The sequence below is a fragment of the Beta vulgaris genome, chromosome 7 (assembly GCF_026745355.1).
Source record: "Beta vulgaris subsp. vulgaris cultivar EL10 chromosome 7, EL10.2, whole genome shotgun sequence".
NCBI classification, from domain to species: Eukaryota; Viridiplantae; Streptophyta; class Magnoliopsida; order Caryophyllales; family Amaranthaceae; genus Beta; species Beta vulgaris.
In genome coordinates this window covers 46,858,221-46,878,277 of record NC_079208.1, presented here as the reverse complement: position 1 = coordinate 46,878,277, position 20,057 = coordinate 46,858,221, and the positions used below count along the sequence as shown (strand labels likewise).

Below are 20,057 nucleotides of genomic sequence, written 5' to 3'. Positions count from 1 at the left end.
ACTTGAAATCTTGTGAATGGCATAAGGCTAACTTTGAATGCATATATCTCTCAATATATAAATGGTTTTTATGTGATTCAAAATAGAGGTGATAGCTTGTTCAAAGAGCTTTCCAACGATAGGCCATATGCGCAATTCTGTTGAGAAACGAGAAAGTTATGACTGTTTTATGAAGAACTGACGAAACTGTTTCGTCTCGGACCCGATCGGGCCGATTTCGCCCGACCCGGTCGGGCGGTGCGCCGTTTTGTGCGATGTATGCATTTTTCGGTATTTTTTCGTTTAAATTTATCTTTTAGGGTTTGTACGGGGTTCCTTATGTTATAAAAGCTCTTCCTAGTGTTCATTATTATTAACACAACGTATGAAACACTTTTAGCCTCTAGAAGTTAGGACTCTTTGTATTATTCTCTCTGATTTTCTCCATTATAGTGAAGAAGCTCTAATCCCCCCACCTGTGGATGTAGGTCAAATTTGACTGAACAACGTAAATCCTTGTGTTCTTTGTTTGTTCATCTTTATTGTTTTCTGTTCCGCATTAATCAAACTACAACACCCTGTTTCCTAACAAAAATAGATTTACAAAAAGCATATGATACTATAAATTGGGATTTCTTGGAAGAAATGATGAGTCATTTAGGATTTCCTAGGAGTTTCATGGATTTAGTGATGACATGTGTAAAAATTCCAATGTCTTCTCTGATGATTAATGGCAATATGGAAGGTTACTTCAAATCCAGTAGAGGATTGAGACAGGGTGATCCCATGTCTCCACTTTTATTTGTGATTGGTATAGAATATTTATCCAGAATACTTCATAAGATGAGTGTCAGTCTTGAATTCAAGTAAACCCAAAAGGTATGAGGAGATGAAATTGACACACATGTGCTTTGCTGATGATTTGATCATGTGTAGTAAGGGTGCATGTAGTTCTATATACATGCTGATGAGTGCTTTCAAGCTATTCTCCATCACTTCTGGATTAAAAGCTAATGTACATAAATATGCTTTTATTGGTTTTGGCATAACTGAAGGTGATATGCGTAGAATAGAGAATGTTTCTGGTTTTGTGAGAAGTAGCCTGCCATTCAGGTATTTGGGAGTACCCATATGTGCCAAAAGATTATAAAAGCACAATGTGACACTATTGTGGACAAGATGATAGCTAGAATCAGGATTGTAGTTCTAAGAACCTAACATACTTTGCCAGATCACTCCTTATCAACTCAGTCTCGATGAGCCTGCACAAATATTGGGCGCAAGTATTTGTTCTCCCTAAGAGTATTTTGAAAGAGGTGAATCAAATTCGCCGAGCTTTTCTATGGAGTGGTAATGCATTCACTAATAAGCCAGGTGCAATGGCTTGGGATCAGCTTTGCTGCTGGGGGGAAGGCTTGTTGAGGGATTGGGTCATAAAGATGTTGTAATTTAGAACATTGCTTGTCTAGGGAAATCTATGTGGGCTATTGCTTCCAAATAAGATAATGTTTGGATCAAGTGGATCAATACAGTCTATTTGAAAGCTGAAAATTGGCGGACCTACACTCCTAAACAAGGAGCCAATTGGTATTGGAAAAGGATGTGTAAAGTCAATGAAGATATCAAGAGCTACTATATTGAGATTGAATTGTGTAGCATGAATAAATACATCATTCTGGAGATTTATGGGAAGTTAAAAGGTGACAAAGAGAAGGTACACCGGGATAAAATGATCTGGAACAGGTTGTGTGTTCCAAAACACAGATACATTAATTTTTTTTTTTTTTTGCTAAAGTTAAGAATATAATAATCACCAAGAAACAATTACAACCTATACTCCTTCCAAGTATGAACAGCCCAACTAGGTTGGTCCCCTCAAAACCTGGAAGAGAAAACAAACAGATTAAGCTATACATTCATCAGCTTTTGATCTATCCAACTTTGATCTCTAGCACTAATTTTCTGAGGAAGCACTAGTCTGATTCTTTGCTGCACTAGCTGCTTCAGTTTCTTGAATATGATTTCTGGTTTCCATACAACATGATTCCAGATGGCTTCATTTCTAGCCCACCAAAGCTGGTATACCAGCCCATTATAAACAGCAGCCAGAACTCTTTTTTGCAGCCCTGATCTCTTGCTCTTCATAATAAAATTCAGCTGTCGTGCAAATATGTTATGATGATTTTTCATTCCAAGCCAGCCCCTAATCAGGCTAAGACATTGAGCTGAGTATGGACATTGGAAGAAGAGGTGATTATGGCTTTCATTACCATGCTCACACAACTGACAGGAGCTTGAATCCTGAACTCCAATCTTCACCAGAATGTCTAAAGTTCTTAGCCTTTGTTTCATCACCAGCCAACCTATCATCCTGTGCTTTGGGATCACTAATCTATTCCATATTAGTTTGTCCCAGTGCACAACAGGGTGTTCCCCAAGCAGTTTTTTGTAGACTTTCTGCACACAAAATTTAGTCATACTCTTCCATTCGTTCTCACTATATAGCAATTTCACTTTGCTTTTAACTTTGCAAATTTGTTTCCAGTACCAACAGCTATCAATTGGAGAATCATAATCCCACCAGCTATTTTCTTTTACATATACCTCATGCACCCATTTCACCCACAGGTTATCCTGTTTTGTAGAAATAGCCCAAACATATTTGGCTAGTGCAGCCACATTCCAGAGTTGGATTTTTCTAAAACCCACACCCCCTGCTTGCTTAGGTAAGCAAACATGCTCCCAAGCTATATTACCTGATTTATTACTGCTCCATTCTCCAGTCCAAAGGAAAGCTCTACAAATTTTCTCAATTTCTTTTAAAACAGCTTTTGGAATGATAAACATTTGAGCCCAATATTGATGGATGCTAAGTAGAACTGAGTTCACTAGAGTAACTCTAGCCATGTATGATAGATTCCTACTACTCCAAACTTTTATCCTTGCACACATCTTCTCAATAATCCCATTACATTCAGCCACCCTGATTTTTCTTGCACACACAGGCACACCAAGATACTTAAATGGAAGCTTGCTGTAAGTGAACTGTGTAACAGCTTTGATTCTCTGAATACACTCCTGATTAACCCCTGCTGTATAAAAGTCTAACTTTTGTTCACTAATTTGTAAACCAGAAGTAGCTGAGAACAGTTTGAATGCCTTTAGCATTGTATAAACAGAGGGGAAATTCCCTTCACAGCATAATATTATATCATCAGCAAACACCATACGATTCAATTTGCTCTTTTTACATCTTAGATGATAATTGAAATGTGGATGACTCTCCAAAGTCCCCATAAGCCTTGACAAATATTCAATGCAGATGACAAATAAGAGAGGTGAAATAGGGTCTCCCTGCCTTAGTCCCCTTTTAGAGCTAAAATAACCATGCATAGAGCCATTTATCATTAAAGTGAACTTTGGAGTTTTCACACATAGCATGATAAGACTCACAAACTTTTCAGGGAAGTTAAGAGCCTTTAGCATTTCTTCTAGAAACTCCCATTCAATTGTAGCATAAGCTTTTTTTAAGTCTAGCTTCATGATACAACTTGGCTTGCTATTTTTCCTCCCATAGTGTCTCACCAAGTCCTGACAGACCATTATGTTGTGAGCTATAAATCTTTCCTTTACAAAAGCTCCTTGATTCTCAGCAATTATCTCAGGCAAAATCAAGCTCAATCTATTACATATCATTTTAGTTATGCATTTATATAGAGTGTTACAGCATGATGCTATTGGCCTAAACTCACTTACAGAGCTTGGGCATCTAACTTTAGGAACTAGAGTTAGCATTCAGTTCAGAAAGGAGCTTACCAGAGTGTAGCATGTCTAACACAGCTTGAATGATCTCCTCACCTATTACATCCCATGCATTTCTGAAAAAATGAGTTCCATATCCATCTGGACCAGGACTTTTATCACCTGGGATAGAAAACAAGGCTTCTTTCACCTCCTGGGCAGTATAAGGCTTAGACAACAACTGAATGTGTTCTCTTTGCAGAACTGGCCCTTTTGCAATCACCTGGGCATAAACTTTTGTTCTATTAGGCATAGCAGAACCTAATAGTTGCTCATAATAAGCTAGAAAAGCTTTATTTACATCCTGAGGATTATCATGCCACTGCCCTTCACTATCATTAATTGCATAGACAATGTTCTTCAATCTTCTATTCTTGATGGATTGATGGAATACTGCTGTATTTTCATCTCCATCTTTACACCATTGCATCTTTGCCTTCTGAGTAAGAAACTCTTGGTAGCTCTTGTGAATCTGCCTATGATCAGCAGTTGCCTGATCCTCTTCTCTTCTAGCTGCTGCACATCTAGGATTCTGTTGTAGATTCTCTTGACATGTGATCAGGTTCTGATAAGCCTGAATGTCTCTACATTGGATATCAGAATATCCTTCTCTATTCAGTTTCTTCAGAGCTATCTTTGTATTTTTCAACTTTTGCACCACTTGAAACATCAAAGTACCTTGCACCACAATGTTCCAACTACTTCTGACAATCTCAAGAAAATTTGGAGCATTACTCCACATTTTATAGTACTTAAAAGGGTGTTTACCAATCTCTAGATTTGGGTAAACTGTTATGACCACAGGGTTGTGATCAAACTGCCCCTCAGGAAGAAAATGGGTAACTGCAGTTGGATAATGATCTAACCAATTCTGATTTACCATAGCCCTATCAAGCTTACACAAAACCTTGTTCTCTCCCATTTGCTTGTTGTTCCATGTAAAATTATTGCCAGTGCTAACCATATCCTGCAAAGCACATGTTTGCACACAACATTGCAATCTCATAGTCTCTTATTGCTTAACAGGAGAGCCTATTCTTTCATCTGGAAGCAGCACACAGTTGAAATCCCCTACTACCAACCATGGCATACTACTTTGATTTGCTATACTCTCTAAATCCTTCCACACTTCATCTCTTTCATTTGCATCATTTGATGCATAAACAATAGAACAACAGAATTGGTTTAAGCCACTCACAGGCTTGACAACACAGTTCATTAATTGACTAGTACATTTCCCTATAGTGACATGGAAACTCTGGGGATTCCAAGCCAGCACAATTCTTCCCCCTTTGTGATAGGCAGAATTAGAGGTGAAACACCACCCTTTAAACAAACTAAGGTAAATCTCCCCCATTTTAGGAGCCTTTACTTTAGTTTCAAGGAGCCCAACTAGACCAACCCTTTGGTTATTCAAAACCAACTTCACTTCCTTTTGTTTTTGTTGGCTGTTGAGACCCCTTACATTCCAGATAAGAAGTTTATCCATGAGCTTCAGGAGGTTTGCCGCCTCCTGAACCTTCCCCTACAGCCTCACATGCTATCATTCCCACCATCACAGCTTCTTCAGCCACTTCCTCCTTCTGCTCACTAGGCCTTTTACCCTCTTTTCCTCCTTCTATCTGCTCTAACACTGCAAAAGTATTATGAACTGGTGTCACAGTAGTACTAGTCAGGCTTCGTCTGATTGGATTTTTAACAGGTTGCATAGCTTGATGTTCTGTTCTCTGCTGTACCCCCTGCCCCTGATCCTTCTGTCTCCACTCCTTCCTCACCTTAGGTTTTACACATGTTGAAGTATCATGCCCTATCTTCTTACAAATAATGCATAATAATGGCTTCCATTCATAATACACAGCTACCTCTATCAGCTTATTATGTTCATTAAAGAATTGCAGCTTCTCAAGAAATTCCTGCCCTATGCATACCTCCACCATAATCCTTGCATATTGTAATTTTTCCCTTTTGCTTGTTGCCTGGTCCATTTTTATCATTCGTCCTATTGGTCTGACAATCTTTTCTAAACAGGACTCCCCCCAATACTTGAAATCCAACTGTAATTGGATCCATATAGGCATAACTTGGATATCCTCTTTGCTTATGTCTATGTCAGCTGACCATGGTTTCACTACGACAGGTTTGCTATCAAAAAATAGATTGTTCCCAGTAAGAACCTTGTCTCGTTGCTCCATTGTAGTGAAACGGACAACAAAAATACCATTCTTAACCATCGCAATTTTATCAATACCATTATTCCTCCATATTCTCCTAAAATAACCCTCCATTACATGAATAGGTGGGTTAGCTCCAATTACATAACACTAAATAGCTGAGTTCTAAAAGTCTATCTCCATTTGAACATCCTCCATTTCTATTTTCACTATACTCCGATTCTCAGTTTCAGGTGAAAATAAGATTGGGACAGGTTCAATGTTACCTTCTAGTCGTCGACTCTGCTCTTGAGTAATCTTCTCTCCAGATTTCTGGATTGTCTCCAGCCAATCCGAGAAGTTTTCTCTCAACATCGTCTGCTGTTGCAACGACCTCAATGAAGATCGAGGAGAAAGAATTTCAGGTTGCAGCTCCTTCGGTTCTTCATCTTCATCCTCAAATACCATTTCCTCAATACCCATAACTTCATCTACCAAACGAACCTTCTTTACATGAGATTCAGTAGGCCCCTTCCCCGGCACTGAGTTTGAGTTTGCCTTATTTGCCTTCTGTCGAGCTCTAGACTTCCTTGCCATGGCTGCTGCGTAGGCTCTACGCAGAGAGAAGTTTTAGAGAGAGAAGCCATAATCAGCAGAATAAACTATTTTCAAACCTATCAGATACATTAATTGGTAGATTACAAACTACAGCAAAAATGGCTCAAATTGGCATTAGTTCTACTGATGCATGTCTCATATATGTCAGAGCTGCTAAAACTCACATTCATCTATTCTTTCAATGTCCATATAGTGGGAAGTATTGGGTGCAGATTAAAAGTTGGTTGAAGATTACAACAAGTAGGAGTACATTGATGCAGATAATTCGATGGATAACATGTTGTAAAAAAATCCAAATTTGTCAAACAAGTGTTGTATGCATGGGTTGCTGCTTGTCTATACTTCATCTGGTAGGCAAGAAATTCCAGTTATTGGAAGAGTTCTATTCCCAGTGTAAACCATATAGTCAAGCAAATTCAATGTGTAGTGAGGATGAGAATTAGAACTGTCATGCCACAAAAAATTAGTAGAAGTGATCAGAGTTAGTTTGCAACTCTATAGGTGTTGCTAGAACAACTTTTGTAATCCTTTTGGATAAGTTTGCCTCCTTTGAGTTAAAGGGTACAACCTAGTTGGATCATTTTCTCTTTGATTGGCTTAGGTGTGACTAGATTTGAGCAATAATGAAGATATTACTTAATTAGCAAAATAAAAAAACTCATGATATGTACAAATATAATTTTTGGAGATCGAATAAGTAGATATACATTAAAAACTGTATCCAAATATTCATATTAATTAAAGTTTATATTTATTTCATATATCTTGACTATGTAATTTTGCAAAAATAAAAATTTGTATTTACAGTCATATGGTCCTCGCTTGTGCCTTTAACACGCACATAAATTCCGTGACATTTGACTTGTACTCTAGTTGCCAATAATAGGTTAATCCTTGCTTGTGCCTGCTACATGCACATAAATCATAATCATTGTTTTGCACTAGGCTAGCGCCCTCACTGTCGAATTGCAAGACTGCGTAGCACATCGCGAGTGCAAAAAATCTTATAACACTCGTACAGTCGTACTCTTGTGTCTAATCCATGGTAAAATTTTAATTTAGTTAATCTCTACTCTAACTAGCAACTAATTGTCTTTCTTTTACCTTAATTTTTTTTGTGAGTTAATCCTTATACAAGATTCATGCTAAAGCTCTTTTCATCGCCCTATTTTAGTAGGATGTCTCAGAAAGAAAATATTTCTATTTTGAAAGATTTGTTGGTTATCATGTTCCTTATTTAACAGGTAGATTTAGATAAACTTAAAGTCCAATTCAGTTAGAAATAAATTAATAATGTAGATTGGAGTTTGACGGTTGGATTTGGGTTGGTCGAATTCTAAAGATGTAAACAAACATTTTAATTAAGTATATATTTTTAGTCAAAAAATTAAAAAATACTGACATGACCCTGGACTAAAAGAAAAAAAAACAACAAGTCTAACTAAGCTATATGCACTAGTAGAAAAATGATGATTTGCGTCCCTTCAATTGTGTCGCACAGAAACGGAAACGACGCACAGTTGGGATTTGCGTCGCATGTAGGAGGAGTGCGACGCACAACATGGGTACATAAGCACCAAATATGTCCTATTTGCGTCGCACATGCTTTACATGCGTTGCAAAAGCCAAATGTGCGTCGGATACCCTGACTCATGCGACACAAATCGTCTCTACATTAAAAATATATTTCAAACTATCAGCGTCGCACGTCTTTTAGGTGCGTTGCAAAATACCCAATTTACAACGCACCTATTCAATGTGCGACGCATATGAAGGCCACTCCCATTTTATTTCATGAGGCCCACTACTTCAGAAACCCTAGCCTCACACGCCCTCTCCATCCCAGTCAATTCTCAGCCCCTCTCCCTACCTCTCAATTCTCAGCACTCTCTCTCTCTCTCTCTCTATTCTTCTTCTCTTCTCTCTTCTTCAAACACCAACTATGGCGTAGTAGCGATAAGCCTCAACACCAACGCTTTTTATTTATGCTATTCGTTGTTTCCTGAGGAATCTCCGTCGAACACTGCCGCTTCAAACACCAACAACGACATCACATTCGTTATTTTTTAAACTCCGCCGCTTCAAACACCAACAACGACATCACATTCGAAGTAAGCAATGATAAAAATTGAAAAAACACCAACCCTTTCTCAGATCTAATGTTCGAAGAAGAGCAGTGAATTTCGTTCGTTCCATTTCGCGATTCTCAGGTATTTTTAGTTCAAATTTTATTCAGAATTTCTTTGTTTTGTCATATTTAATATTATTTTTTAAATTTGAAGAACGAGATTTGAAGAACGAGATTTGAGAAGAACGATATTTCTTTCTCTTAGATCTAGTTTTTGGCGATTTGAAGAAAGAGATTTGAAGAAAGAGATTGAAGAACGAGATTGAAGAACAAGATCTGGTTTTTGGCGAATTTCGTCCGTTCCATTTCGCGATTTGTACTTTTTAAAAAAAAAATATTTAGTGAAATTTCTGTTTGTTAGATCTGGTTTTTTTTTTAGGTTTAGTTTTTTAATTTCGTTTTTTTGTTGTATGTTAGATCTGAATTTTTTATTTTTGATATTTGTTAGATTTTTTTTGTTTCTTAATCGACGCAAGACAATTTGTACGTTATCTCGTATAATTTCGTTTCCGTTACATCTCGTTTTTTTTTATTGCGTTTAATTTCTGATTTTGTTTCTACTCCGTTTTTTGTTCTGATTTCGTTTAATTTCTATCTCGTTTTTTCCTCGAATGCAGTACTAAAGCATTCATGCTTTAATACTGCGTTTTTTTTTATTTTTTACATGAGGTCATTTGCGTCGCACATGGCGCAAGGTGCGACGCAGATGACTGATTTGCGTCGTACCCCCTGCTATGTGCGATGCAAATTCCACTTATATCCCTTTATAACTCGCTTATAGTTTGTATGGGCTGGAATGACCAATTTGCGTCGCACCGTACACAATGTGCGACGCAAATAGCTAAAACATCTGCGTCGTTTCCACATACGACGCAGATCAGTTCTAGGTCATCTGCGTCGAGACCTGTGCTGTCGGACCCAAGTCCGACGCAAATAGGGGTCCCAGGTCCGACGCAAATCGACGTTTTTCTACTAGTGATGGTTTAAACATATTAATCTTCTGTTGGTGCAAAATCAGTTAGTTGACTTTGCGCACAAGTCAATGCACACCCAATATTTTGATATTGAATGCCACAAGAGTCTTAGTCCCTGGGGGTTACCGGTTTTAATTTGATAAAACCTTGCTAACGTACTTTGTTGTAATCTAATTGGTTAAACTACAACACCTAATAAATTCAAGCAAAAAACATTAAATAGAACAAGATATGCAATAATTAATCTATTAATTAGAGCCAAATATTCCCATTCACATCCCAAACTCCTAAAATAAACTTTTATAATACGTATGAGGATAATCCAAGCTAGACAATTAAAGGAAAAACACAAAGATGATTACCTCCATGAGTTCCTGCTTAAACTGAAGATGAACAAACTCGTCACTAGTACATTCTCTAAGTCTAAGATCTAAACTATAACCCCAGAAGGGGATTAGCTAGGCTACACTAGAAAGTAAGTTGCAAGTTGTTGTGTATTGTATTTGTTGTCTTTGTTTTGATCACCTTCCTTGTATTTATATACCAATATGCTAGGTAACTTCCATGCATCTTTGGAGGGAAATGATTTAAATCATCTTTGATTCAAATTAAAACTGCTTTTCTAGCGCTGAAGTATGCACCTTCTCGCTGCTTACGTAGCTTGTCCCATAATCATGTTGTTAGCTGCCCATTTCCTCGTCTTTGTTTGACTTCCATCTCCTAAGTGTTGTAATTGATCTTTGACTTCCTTTGACCTTCTTTCATAGGCTTTGTAATATGATTAGAATTCTATATTAAAATAACTATTAACCTTTTGAGGCCTAATATAATGTACCATAATAAATATTTATTCAGCATCTAAGAATGGTAGTAACATCTTTTATAAGACTTAATGACTTATAACTTGTTGATGTTGATTTCTAAGACTCCTCACATAACTAAATGACTATTTAAGATTTATTCCAAGCTACGTGGTCTAATGTTCGGCTTGTAAAGATAAAACTACTATTTTGGCTCGGGCGATGCACAAGTCAGTTACAATTATCAAATATATTATTATTTGTAAATTTCATAATTGATTTTATTAGCTTTTCGTAATATTTTGTATAGTGCGAAAATGAAAATGGACGTGATGGCATGATACGTTGTTTTAAAAAAACTTCTAAGGAATTGGGGATAAAAATAACAATTTCAATAGAATCGCGGCAAAAAAAATGGTATTACATCAATAAGAAAAACTTCTAAGAAATTGGGGATAATAATTAAAAATAACAATTTCAATAGAATTAGGCAAGATAATGTTGCTATTTTAAAAGTGTTAAAAATCAAATTTTATAGTTACATATAATTAGAAGACTAATTATGTTTGAATATAAAATGTTAGACATTGAAGTTGTAGTGGATTGCACTAGTGGAAAAAACCTTATCTGTCACTTAGTAACAGATTCTATTTTTGTAAAACTGCATCCGAAAATAAACATAAGAAATGAGAGCGAAAGCTGGGAGGACAATCTGATGTGTTCCTTTATGGACCGGATTAGATTTTGAAAAATGATGTGGTTTTTTAAAATCTGATCTAGTTGAGAAGACCGCATCAGATTTTGCGTTATTTTTTCTATAAAAAAAAGTGCGCGCCCCATATTTCTTGTGGCCCATTTCATCTATTTAATTTTGTAAAAAAAACACATGGCCCATCTACTCTCCCTCACTCGTCATCTTCTCTCCCACCCTCTTCCCTCTCTCCTCTCTTCGTCCCAGCCTCACACCCACGCAACCCTAATTCCCCATTTCTCCCCTCTCCACTGATGAAACCCTAACTCCCTCTCAATTCCTCATCCCCTCACAATTCTGCAGTTCTTCAGCATCCTCACACCCACGAAACCCTAACTCCCCTCTCAATTCTCTAGTCCTCCCGCATTCTCTAGTTAATACAACGACGAATCGCCACGAATTTTTCTCTCTCATCAACAGCGAACGAAGCTGCGCAAGTCATCTCGTGAAGATTGCAAAAAGATCAAGCGAAGAATGATGTCGCGAAGAAGATGAAGATCTCGCCATTAATTTTTCCAATTTAGGGTTTGTAATTTCGGGGTTTTGCTTTTGTTCGTTACAAATATCAAGATGAGGATGCGAAGGCTGTTCAAAAGCTTGATGGTTGGTATTTTTCTTCTGCTCAATTTGTTGAATTTCCAGTTCTAATTGGTTTTGATATGCATGCATAGTTGATGGCAGGGAGATAATGGTTCAGTTTGCAAAATATTATGGTCCAAATGCTGAGCGAATGTAAGTTTTAAATGATTACGATTCTTGTATTAATGTTTTTGGTGTTTCAAATTTCGTTTTTGTGAAAAATATTGTTTACTTAACTAGTTTAAAATTTGGATTGGTTGGAATATATAGAGAAAGAACGTGATCAAGTTCACTACTTTGATAAGTTGCTCGAAACAATTTCATACAATTGTATAACTCTTAGACTTTGGTATATTTACATCAGGATATAACCCTTCAGATATCTATGTTATTTAGACAGGGATATGAGTGTCAATTGTCAATACTCGAGTAATAGTCTAAGGTGGGCAAATTCTTAAATGAAGATATGAGCAAACTATGACAATTGACGAATTTCCAAAGTTATGATATGGATAAGGAAGACAAGAATACTTTTTTGGTTTCCTTTGTTGTATATGTATATATGAGTAGTAACTAGTAATGTATTGACTTCCCTCTTTTTGCCATTATTGAAGTGTGATGCATGCATTCTATTTGGCTTCTTCTTGTATCTTACATGGAAACTTGAACTATATGAAGAGTCTGGATAGGTAGCCAAGTATACCTTTTTCGTTTTACTCTTCACTGTGAAGATTGTTTTCACTCATTTTCTCTTCAGTTGAATTATATTGTGATGAGATTTCTTGAATTAACTTGAAATATGCCCCATATTTTGTCTCGGATACTTCTCCTCCTGGAAATTTGGTACCTTCTTATCCCCCAACTAGCTTGGTATTATGGTTGTTGAGGAAAGCTTGGTATTATCGCCAAGCACTTATGACTGGTTCACATATGATGATGTCATCTGATTGAATCTTAAGTGTGTTATCAGGAAGTTATCTCTTGCTGGTTCTTGTGACAGCATAGGGGACACAAACTTTCACTTCTTGTTTTTGATGTTTTTTAGAAGATAGATAAGAGTATGAAGAAGCTGACTTTGCTCTATATAGAACTTAGAGCCCATGGAAATTTCTCCTTTTGAATTATTTGAAGTGGAGAAAAGACAAGACTTATCAGACACTACCTACATTTGGCTCATCTATATTGTATCAGTTGTTACGTAGTATGAAACTAGTAAGCTAATACAACAACTCCCAACTTCAGGTTCTTAATTTGGAGACTTGTGCAACACTGATTGGACTCGGATCCCGATACTGAACTCCGATCAGCAACCTGCAAAAAAGGGACCACCCTGGAGGTTTGGGTGGTATTTCCCCCTCCGATGCTTAAGTCAGATATTATGGATGTAAAGGAACTTTTAGAGGGAGAAAGTAGAGAGAGAGAGAATTTATGGCAGAATAACAGTACTATGCTCTGAAAAACGTACCTTTCCCCTGATTTCAAGGACTATTTATACTGTTTGAAATGACTGTTGTACCTTGATGTCACCCTAATTTGAGAGCATCTGATTGGCTAAGCAGTATAATGGTGACACGTGGCAGGCATTGATTGGTCAGCACACCTCACCTTTATATAGGTGTATAAGATGCTTTAACTGGGCCTAAGTACAGTTTTGGGCCATAAGGGTGGTTTTAGTACATCTTTTTCCTCAGAAAAGTGTACTTTAGCCCACATAACATTCTGACCCATGTACTTTACCTTCATAAGCTTATGCCACATGTAGGGCTAGGATGAAGCCACGTGTCATCTTGGTAGCCCTTGATTTTTAGGCTACAAAATTTGCCCCTTAAAAGAGGAAGTTACCATTTAGACGCCAAGACGGTTGATTTCCTCTTTTAACCGACCTGGACTGTCCTTCTTTCTTTTCAAAAAAGAGGCGCCATTTTGCCGGTCTCCACAGGTCAACTTTCAATGGCAACGGTCACTTTTACCGGATGAGGGGGTCATTTTCACCCCTCTATAAATATGTGACTTTGTCGTTTCTGAAATCATTTTAACACTGCTGAGAAATTTTCTAGAGAGAGAGATTCTGCAATCTTTACTGAGCTTTTTAGAGAGAGAAATTACTCCCGTCCAAGCTTTTGCAAACTGCTACTCCATTTGTCCGAGAATTCAATTCGTCCTTGACATTCGTCCGAACTTTCTCTACAGGTATTTCCTTATTTCTTTTCCTTGTATTTTCACGCATATTTTAAGAAAATGGATTCGTCTTCTTCATCGAACCATCCCGGCCGCTCAAGGGTTGGTACTAACCCTAGAACAGAGGGCTTGTCTTCCTCGGCATCTTCTAGAGTTGGACCTATCTCGGGCGGACATGTATTCTTTTTCTTTAGTCATGGACGGCAAAGTCAGACGACCCAGTCTTTACCTGTGCAGGGTAATCTGGCGTGCGTCAAGCAAACGACTCGTATCAGACGAGAAGTTAACATGCCGGCCTCCAGCTCGGAAATTGAGGCATCAACTGGACGGATTCCCGCTGATGGAGAGCGAGAAGTCCAGAGCACTCGTCCTGCAAACCCAACTCCTTCTCCTGAAACCGTCCAGGAGGAATCCGATCTTCGAGGCTCTCCAGTCCCCAGCCCGTCCAATGCAAAAGCGGCCTCGGACGAGTCGAATGAAGCTGAGACCTCTTCCAACCCGGCTAGCGACTCAGAAGAGCCGTCTACGACTTCCTCTGAAATAAGGCGTCGTCTTGGCCCCTTATCCGACCCTAAGTACATTCTAGCCGACAATGGTTGGCTAGGACGAGTAGGTCCCAACCTTGAACACTTTTCTTCTGCCATGCCCATGCCGGGGTATCGGTTTATTCTTCCTGGCCGGGAGGACACTATACTTAGTGCTCCTGCTAGCCATTTCGCTGTTTATCGGCTGGCTGTAGATGTCTTGCTGCGATTTCCATTGCACCCCTTCATCAGCCGCCTTCTTTATTACTATAACATAGGAATTAACCAACTTGCCCCAAATTCATGGCAAAATATTTTGACCTTCATAGCCGTCTGCGAGTTTAAGGGCGTTGATCCGTCCATGGCTGCCTTTTCCCAAATACACTATGTATCCAAGGTTCCCAAAACTGTAGATGGGGCCTGGCTCAGTGTCTGTGATCGTCAAGGCTTCATGACGTCTTGGGACAAGACGTCCAAGATGCATGCCTGGAAAGCCGAGTTCTTGTTCGTCCAAGCACCTAACGAGGTGGTGGCTAGACGGTACCGCTACACTAGCCGGGCTGCTACCAACACTGAACGAATAACATCCTTCCTGGAGCTGGAGAGTGTTTCAGCTGAGGAATTGGTGGAATACTTCAGAATCTCGGAGTATTCCATCAACGACGTCTCCTTCAAGGGTCCGTCCAATTGGATCCCTTTCAAGGAGATGTTTTACAATGACGATTTTCTGGTCGTGGCCGGCTTGCGGCCGGCCGAGGATAGATGTATACTTTACCATAATCTCCAAGTAAATGCCCTCGTCTTATATCCATGATTTTAATTGTGTATCTTTTTCTTATGTAGACTCGGCCAAAGCAAAGCTCAGAAAATCTTCGAAAGGAGATATGAGCTCGGCCAAATTCACAGACTCCCTCTGGAAGGAGTACAGCAAGACGGGTGCTGAAAAGAGGACGGACACCCTGGTATACTTAGAGAAATTTCTCTTCCTCATATATATATTTTTTTTTTGCTGGACGAGCTCCTTCTTTGAAGAGAAAAACGTCCTATGCTGACTCTGGACGAGCTCCCTCTCTATGGAGCAGGGCGTCCGGGATTTATTCTGGACGCCTACCTTCTTCGAAGGACAGAACGTCCTGGGATAACTCCTGGACGAGCTCCCTCTCTGTGGAGCAGGGCGTCCTAACTTTATTCTGGACGTCTTGCTTCTTCGAAGGGCACAACGTCCTGGGGTAACTCCTGGACAAGCTCCCTCTCTGAGGAGCAGGGTGTCCTAACTTTATTCTGGACGTCTTGCTTCTTCGAGGGGCAGAACGTCCTGGGATGATTTCTGGGCGCAGGGCGTCCTAAATTATTATTTGGACGGTTTGCTTTCTCTTTTGATCTCCTCTTTTGACTTGACATTTTTGCTTTTTTCAGAAAAATCCCCCAACGTCCAAAGCGTTGGCGGAGAAAACAGCCGTCAAGAAAAGACCGGTCGCTACAAGCGATGCCCCTCCCCCTAAAAAGGCAAAGGGTTTTACGGCCAAGAAGAAAAAACCATCACGGCCTGTTCCCAAGGTCGTGATTGATATTCCGGCCAAGGAGGAGCTTCCCCAGGCCGATGATCTGGCCTTAGTGACCTACACCGGTCCTGCCGACCAACCTGCTACTGATCAACCGGACGCGGTTGTTGATTTGGACGGAGCAGGAGAACATTCTTCTCATCCGGACGCGGCTGTGGACGGGTCAGCTTTTTCCGGACCAGTTGCTAAGCTGGTAGGTCACATGCCGGAGGCATATAGGACGACCTCTTATTCTTCTGGTGAGTCCTATTATTCAAACATAGTTAGAACACTGCGGGTTGGCGGGCGTCCGATGAGTCCGTCCAATAAACAGGTTGTGGTTATCCCCGTCCGAAATATTGACGAGTCTCCTCTTTCAGATAAAGGAAAAGGGCAAGCTCCTTTGCGAAGATGACACCAGCTGATCGTGAAAAGCTCAAGCTGGAGCTTTTCAAGTGCTTCCCTGAACCTTACATCAAAGGGTCGAGGGGAGCCTCGTCAGGACATGTGGGCTACATGTCTCAACTTACTTCTGAGGTAAGCTTTCTTTTTCTGGACGCTTCCTTTTAATACTTGGTGTATTTCTTAATTTTTACATTCGTCCTAACTCATCCTCGTTTTCCCTTTGACAGCTCTTTGCTCGCAGCATGATGACGGAGGACTGGGCGAGGCTGCTAAGAAAGGAGAATAAAAAGCTCGTCCAGGACGTGACGAAAGCAGCCGACCATGCTCAGTATGCCATTGCCGAGCAAGAGGTGATGCACCAGCAGACCAAGATAGCTTGGGAAAAACAGTCGGCCGAGCTAGAGTCCCAAAACAAGACCTACTTACTTCAGCTGACCAAGCTCTTGGACGAGAGAGCTGATCTGGAACGCTCTCTCAAGGACGAGAGAAACTCATGCATGCTGGTTGCCGCCGAGCTTTTCAGAGAGAAGCTCGTCCTCCAAGAGAAGAACCAAGCGTTGAAAGAGGAGGTCAAGGCTACGAGGAGGCGGCCAAAGAGGCAATGAACGAAGTGATCAATACTTCGAAAAACTGGGCCGTGCAGGCCTTCGAAATGCTGGCCGAGGAACAGGACATCCCCAGATATGTCCCTCGGCTAGAATTTCAGGAGAGCCTGCACAAGGCTAACATTAAGGGAGAGGAACCTCCCGTCTTCCGGGAATCTTCCGAGGATGAAGAGGACGAGGCCCAGGACGAATAGAACTGCACTCCTCCGGAAGCTTAACTTTTCCTATTCTCTATCTTGGCCGGAGGCCACTTGTAATTTTTTGCTCTTTTCACTAGGGAAAAAAAAAGAAAGGGTTGCGCTTTTCTTGAAAGCGCAGCCCTACAAAACAGAAGGGCTGCGCTTTTTAAAAAAAAGCGCAGCCCTTCACTTAGTAGGGCTGCGCTTTTAAGAAAAGCGCAGCCCTTCTTTCACTCAGAAGGGCTGCGCTTTTAGAAAAGCACAGCCCTACTAAATGAAGGGCTGCGTTTTTTGGGACACGCGCAACCCTTCATGGGCTTTTTTTTTATTTTTGAAAAAAGTGCATATATTGGGCTTAAAAGACAAAGTGATTAGGGTGTACTCCAACGTGAGCCTAGTTTCCTCCCTCATTCTCTCAGTCTCTCTCGTTCGTCTCTCACAAAATCTCATTCTCTCTCTCCTCTCTCACAACGGCGTTCTTCATCAGAAATTATCTCAACCCTCCCTCAATCTCTCTCGTCTCCCAATCTCTCTCGTCTCTCAATCTCTCTCGTCTCCTCATTCATCAAAAGTCTCGTCTCCTCATTCATCACAACGGTGTTTCACGGCGTTCTTTACTCCTGCCGTGAAAGTCGTGAAGTCGCCGCCTCATTCATCAAAGCAAAGGATGCCCGCAACTGCTGAAACGACGTATTTCCGGTGAGCACGAAGAAACGCAATATTCCGGTGAGCACGAAGAAACGAAGAAACGATGTCTCTCTCCGACGAGTTTGGCGGTGGTCTTGCTAGAGATTTCAACTTCAGATCTATAATTTTAGGGTTTTTTTTCATTTTCGTTTATTTTTTGTTCATTTTTTGTTCATTTTCAGATTAGTTTATGTTTTTAGGGTTATTTTTTTTCATTTTCGTTAATGTTCAGATTAGTTCATTTTCAGATCTATAATTTTAGGGTTATTTTTTTCATTTTTTGTTCATTTTTGTTAATTTCTGTTTTTATTTTCGTTCCATTCTTTTCAATTTCCGTTCGTTTTTTTTTCATTTCAACACTAAGATTTCTGGAATAATTATTGTTTTGTTATATCTGTTATTTAATTTCAGTTGTATATTACATTATTTTGGTTGTTATGATATTCATCACGCCTTTGGTTGTTGCTGCTGCTTTATCAAATTATATATTGTTTCATTTTTTTTGGTCTAAAAGGGTTGCGCTTTTTACCTAAAAACGCAGCCCTTCACTTCTAGAAGGGCTGCGTTTTTAGGTAAAAAGCGCAGCCCTTCGTTGTGAAGGGCTGCGCTTTTCAAGCGCAACCCTACTTAAGAAGTGAAGGGATGCTATTGAAAGGGCTGCTGTCAAACAGCGCAGCCCTAAGGGCCTTTTTTAGCGCAGCCCTTTCTTATTTTTCCACTAGTGTTTGCTTTAGATTAGTTTGTAATCTAACTTTTAGATTAGCTTGTAATCTTTTCTTCTATTTATAAAAGAGCTATCTTTTTCCATTTCCAATGCTTTATACTTTCATGCACTAGACGCCTTGGTTTGATCAAATATTTATGCCTAAGTACGAAAGCAATTCGTCCTAACACACTTCATCTGATCCAATGGCTCTTTTTGGCCGAATATATCAAGACGATTATCAGTTATTTAAGAAAATTAGGTCCCTATATGCCCCCCTTCTTGGACGATGAGGTCTTAGTGACCTTCCTTTGTTTCAAGAAGGAATAAGACCATAATTTTCTTAAATAACTTGGACGTTTTACGAAGATGATTGTAACCCGTCCATCTTTGTTAATTTGTGAAATAACTTGTTCCTTTACTAAGTTGTTATTTCTAATTATGGCTTTTGGACGGAAAGTAGGATTCCTTTACTAAGGCGTCCTGATTCCAGCCGACCTTGTTTAGGAGATGTTTAACTTTTTAAGTAAACAAACTGTCGGCCGTTTTATGTACTTATCCATATTAGGGTGATAACATGTTGGCCGATCTCCTAATAAAAGGTGTTTTTACTCGCTGCTCTGTTTTATTAGTTAGCTTTGGACGATAGTATGTATTTTTAACTTAAGCAAATAAATCAAGCAGAGAGACAGTCATAAGATAGAAGTAGAGTTGTATTATATGAATTTTGCTTGACTGGAAGCCAAGATACATGTATACATTTCTACTTTTTTATTATTGCCTACTAAGAAAAGATAACATTCTCTTCAGATATCTTAAACAAAGTATTTTTTCAGAGTATCAGAGTTCCACGTCCTAGGAATAGAACGACCCTCCATGCCTTCAAGACGAAAGGTGTCATTCTGAACTTCCTCGACGATCTTGTAGAGGCCTTCCTAATTTGGAGTGAGCTTTCCTAGCTCCTTAGCTCGGCCTACTGCTTCCATCTTCCTTAGGACGAGATCTCCCTGCTTTAGTGGCCGCCTTGCAACTCTTTTGTTAAATTCTCTAGCCATTCTTAGCTTGTAGAGTTGCATCCTCAGAAGCGCATTGCCCCTAACTTCAGGGACTAGATCCAAGGCCGTCCGAAGAGCAGCCCAATTGGCATCTTCTGAGTACATCATCACTCGCAGGGTTGGTTCCTGAACTTCAATGGGGAGAACGGCCTCTGAGCCATATACCAGCATGAATGGGGTTTCTCCAGTTGAGTTCTTGGCCGTTGTTCTTATTGACCACAAGACCAACTGTAATTCTTCGACCCATAATCCCTTTGCATTATCTAACTTCTTTTTGTATCCGGCCGACAAGATCTTATTAAAAGTTTCGACCTGCCCATTAGCTTGTGGATGAGCCACTGCAGCAAAGTGAGCCCTGATTCCTTGGTCGGCCAGCCATTGACGAAGCTTGGATGTTTCA

General features: G+C 39.7%; 1 protein-coding gene across 1 annotated transcript; it reads right to left on the bottom strand.

The window, feature by feature from the left end:
• Positions 1-1,887: 1,887 nt before the first annotated feature.
• LOC104908608 (uncharacterized) lies at positions 1,888-3,675 on the bottom strand. Its single transcript, XM_010697733.1, has one exon. The coding sequence runs from the start codon at positions 3,673-3,675 to the stop codon at positions 1,888-1,890; it is 1,788 nt and encodes a 595-aa protein (XP_010696035.1).
• Between the last annotated feature and the right edge of the window lie 16,382 nt (positions 3,676-20,057).

Bases quoted from the DNA above. Each gene is read 5' to 3' on its own strand.
- LOC104908608 (XM_010697733.1), bottom strand. From the start codon at position 3,675: ATGATATGTAATAGATTGAGCTTGATTTTGCCTGAGATAATTGCTGAG.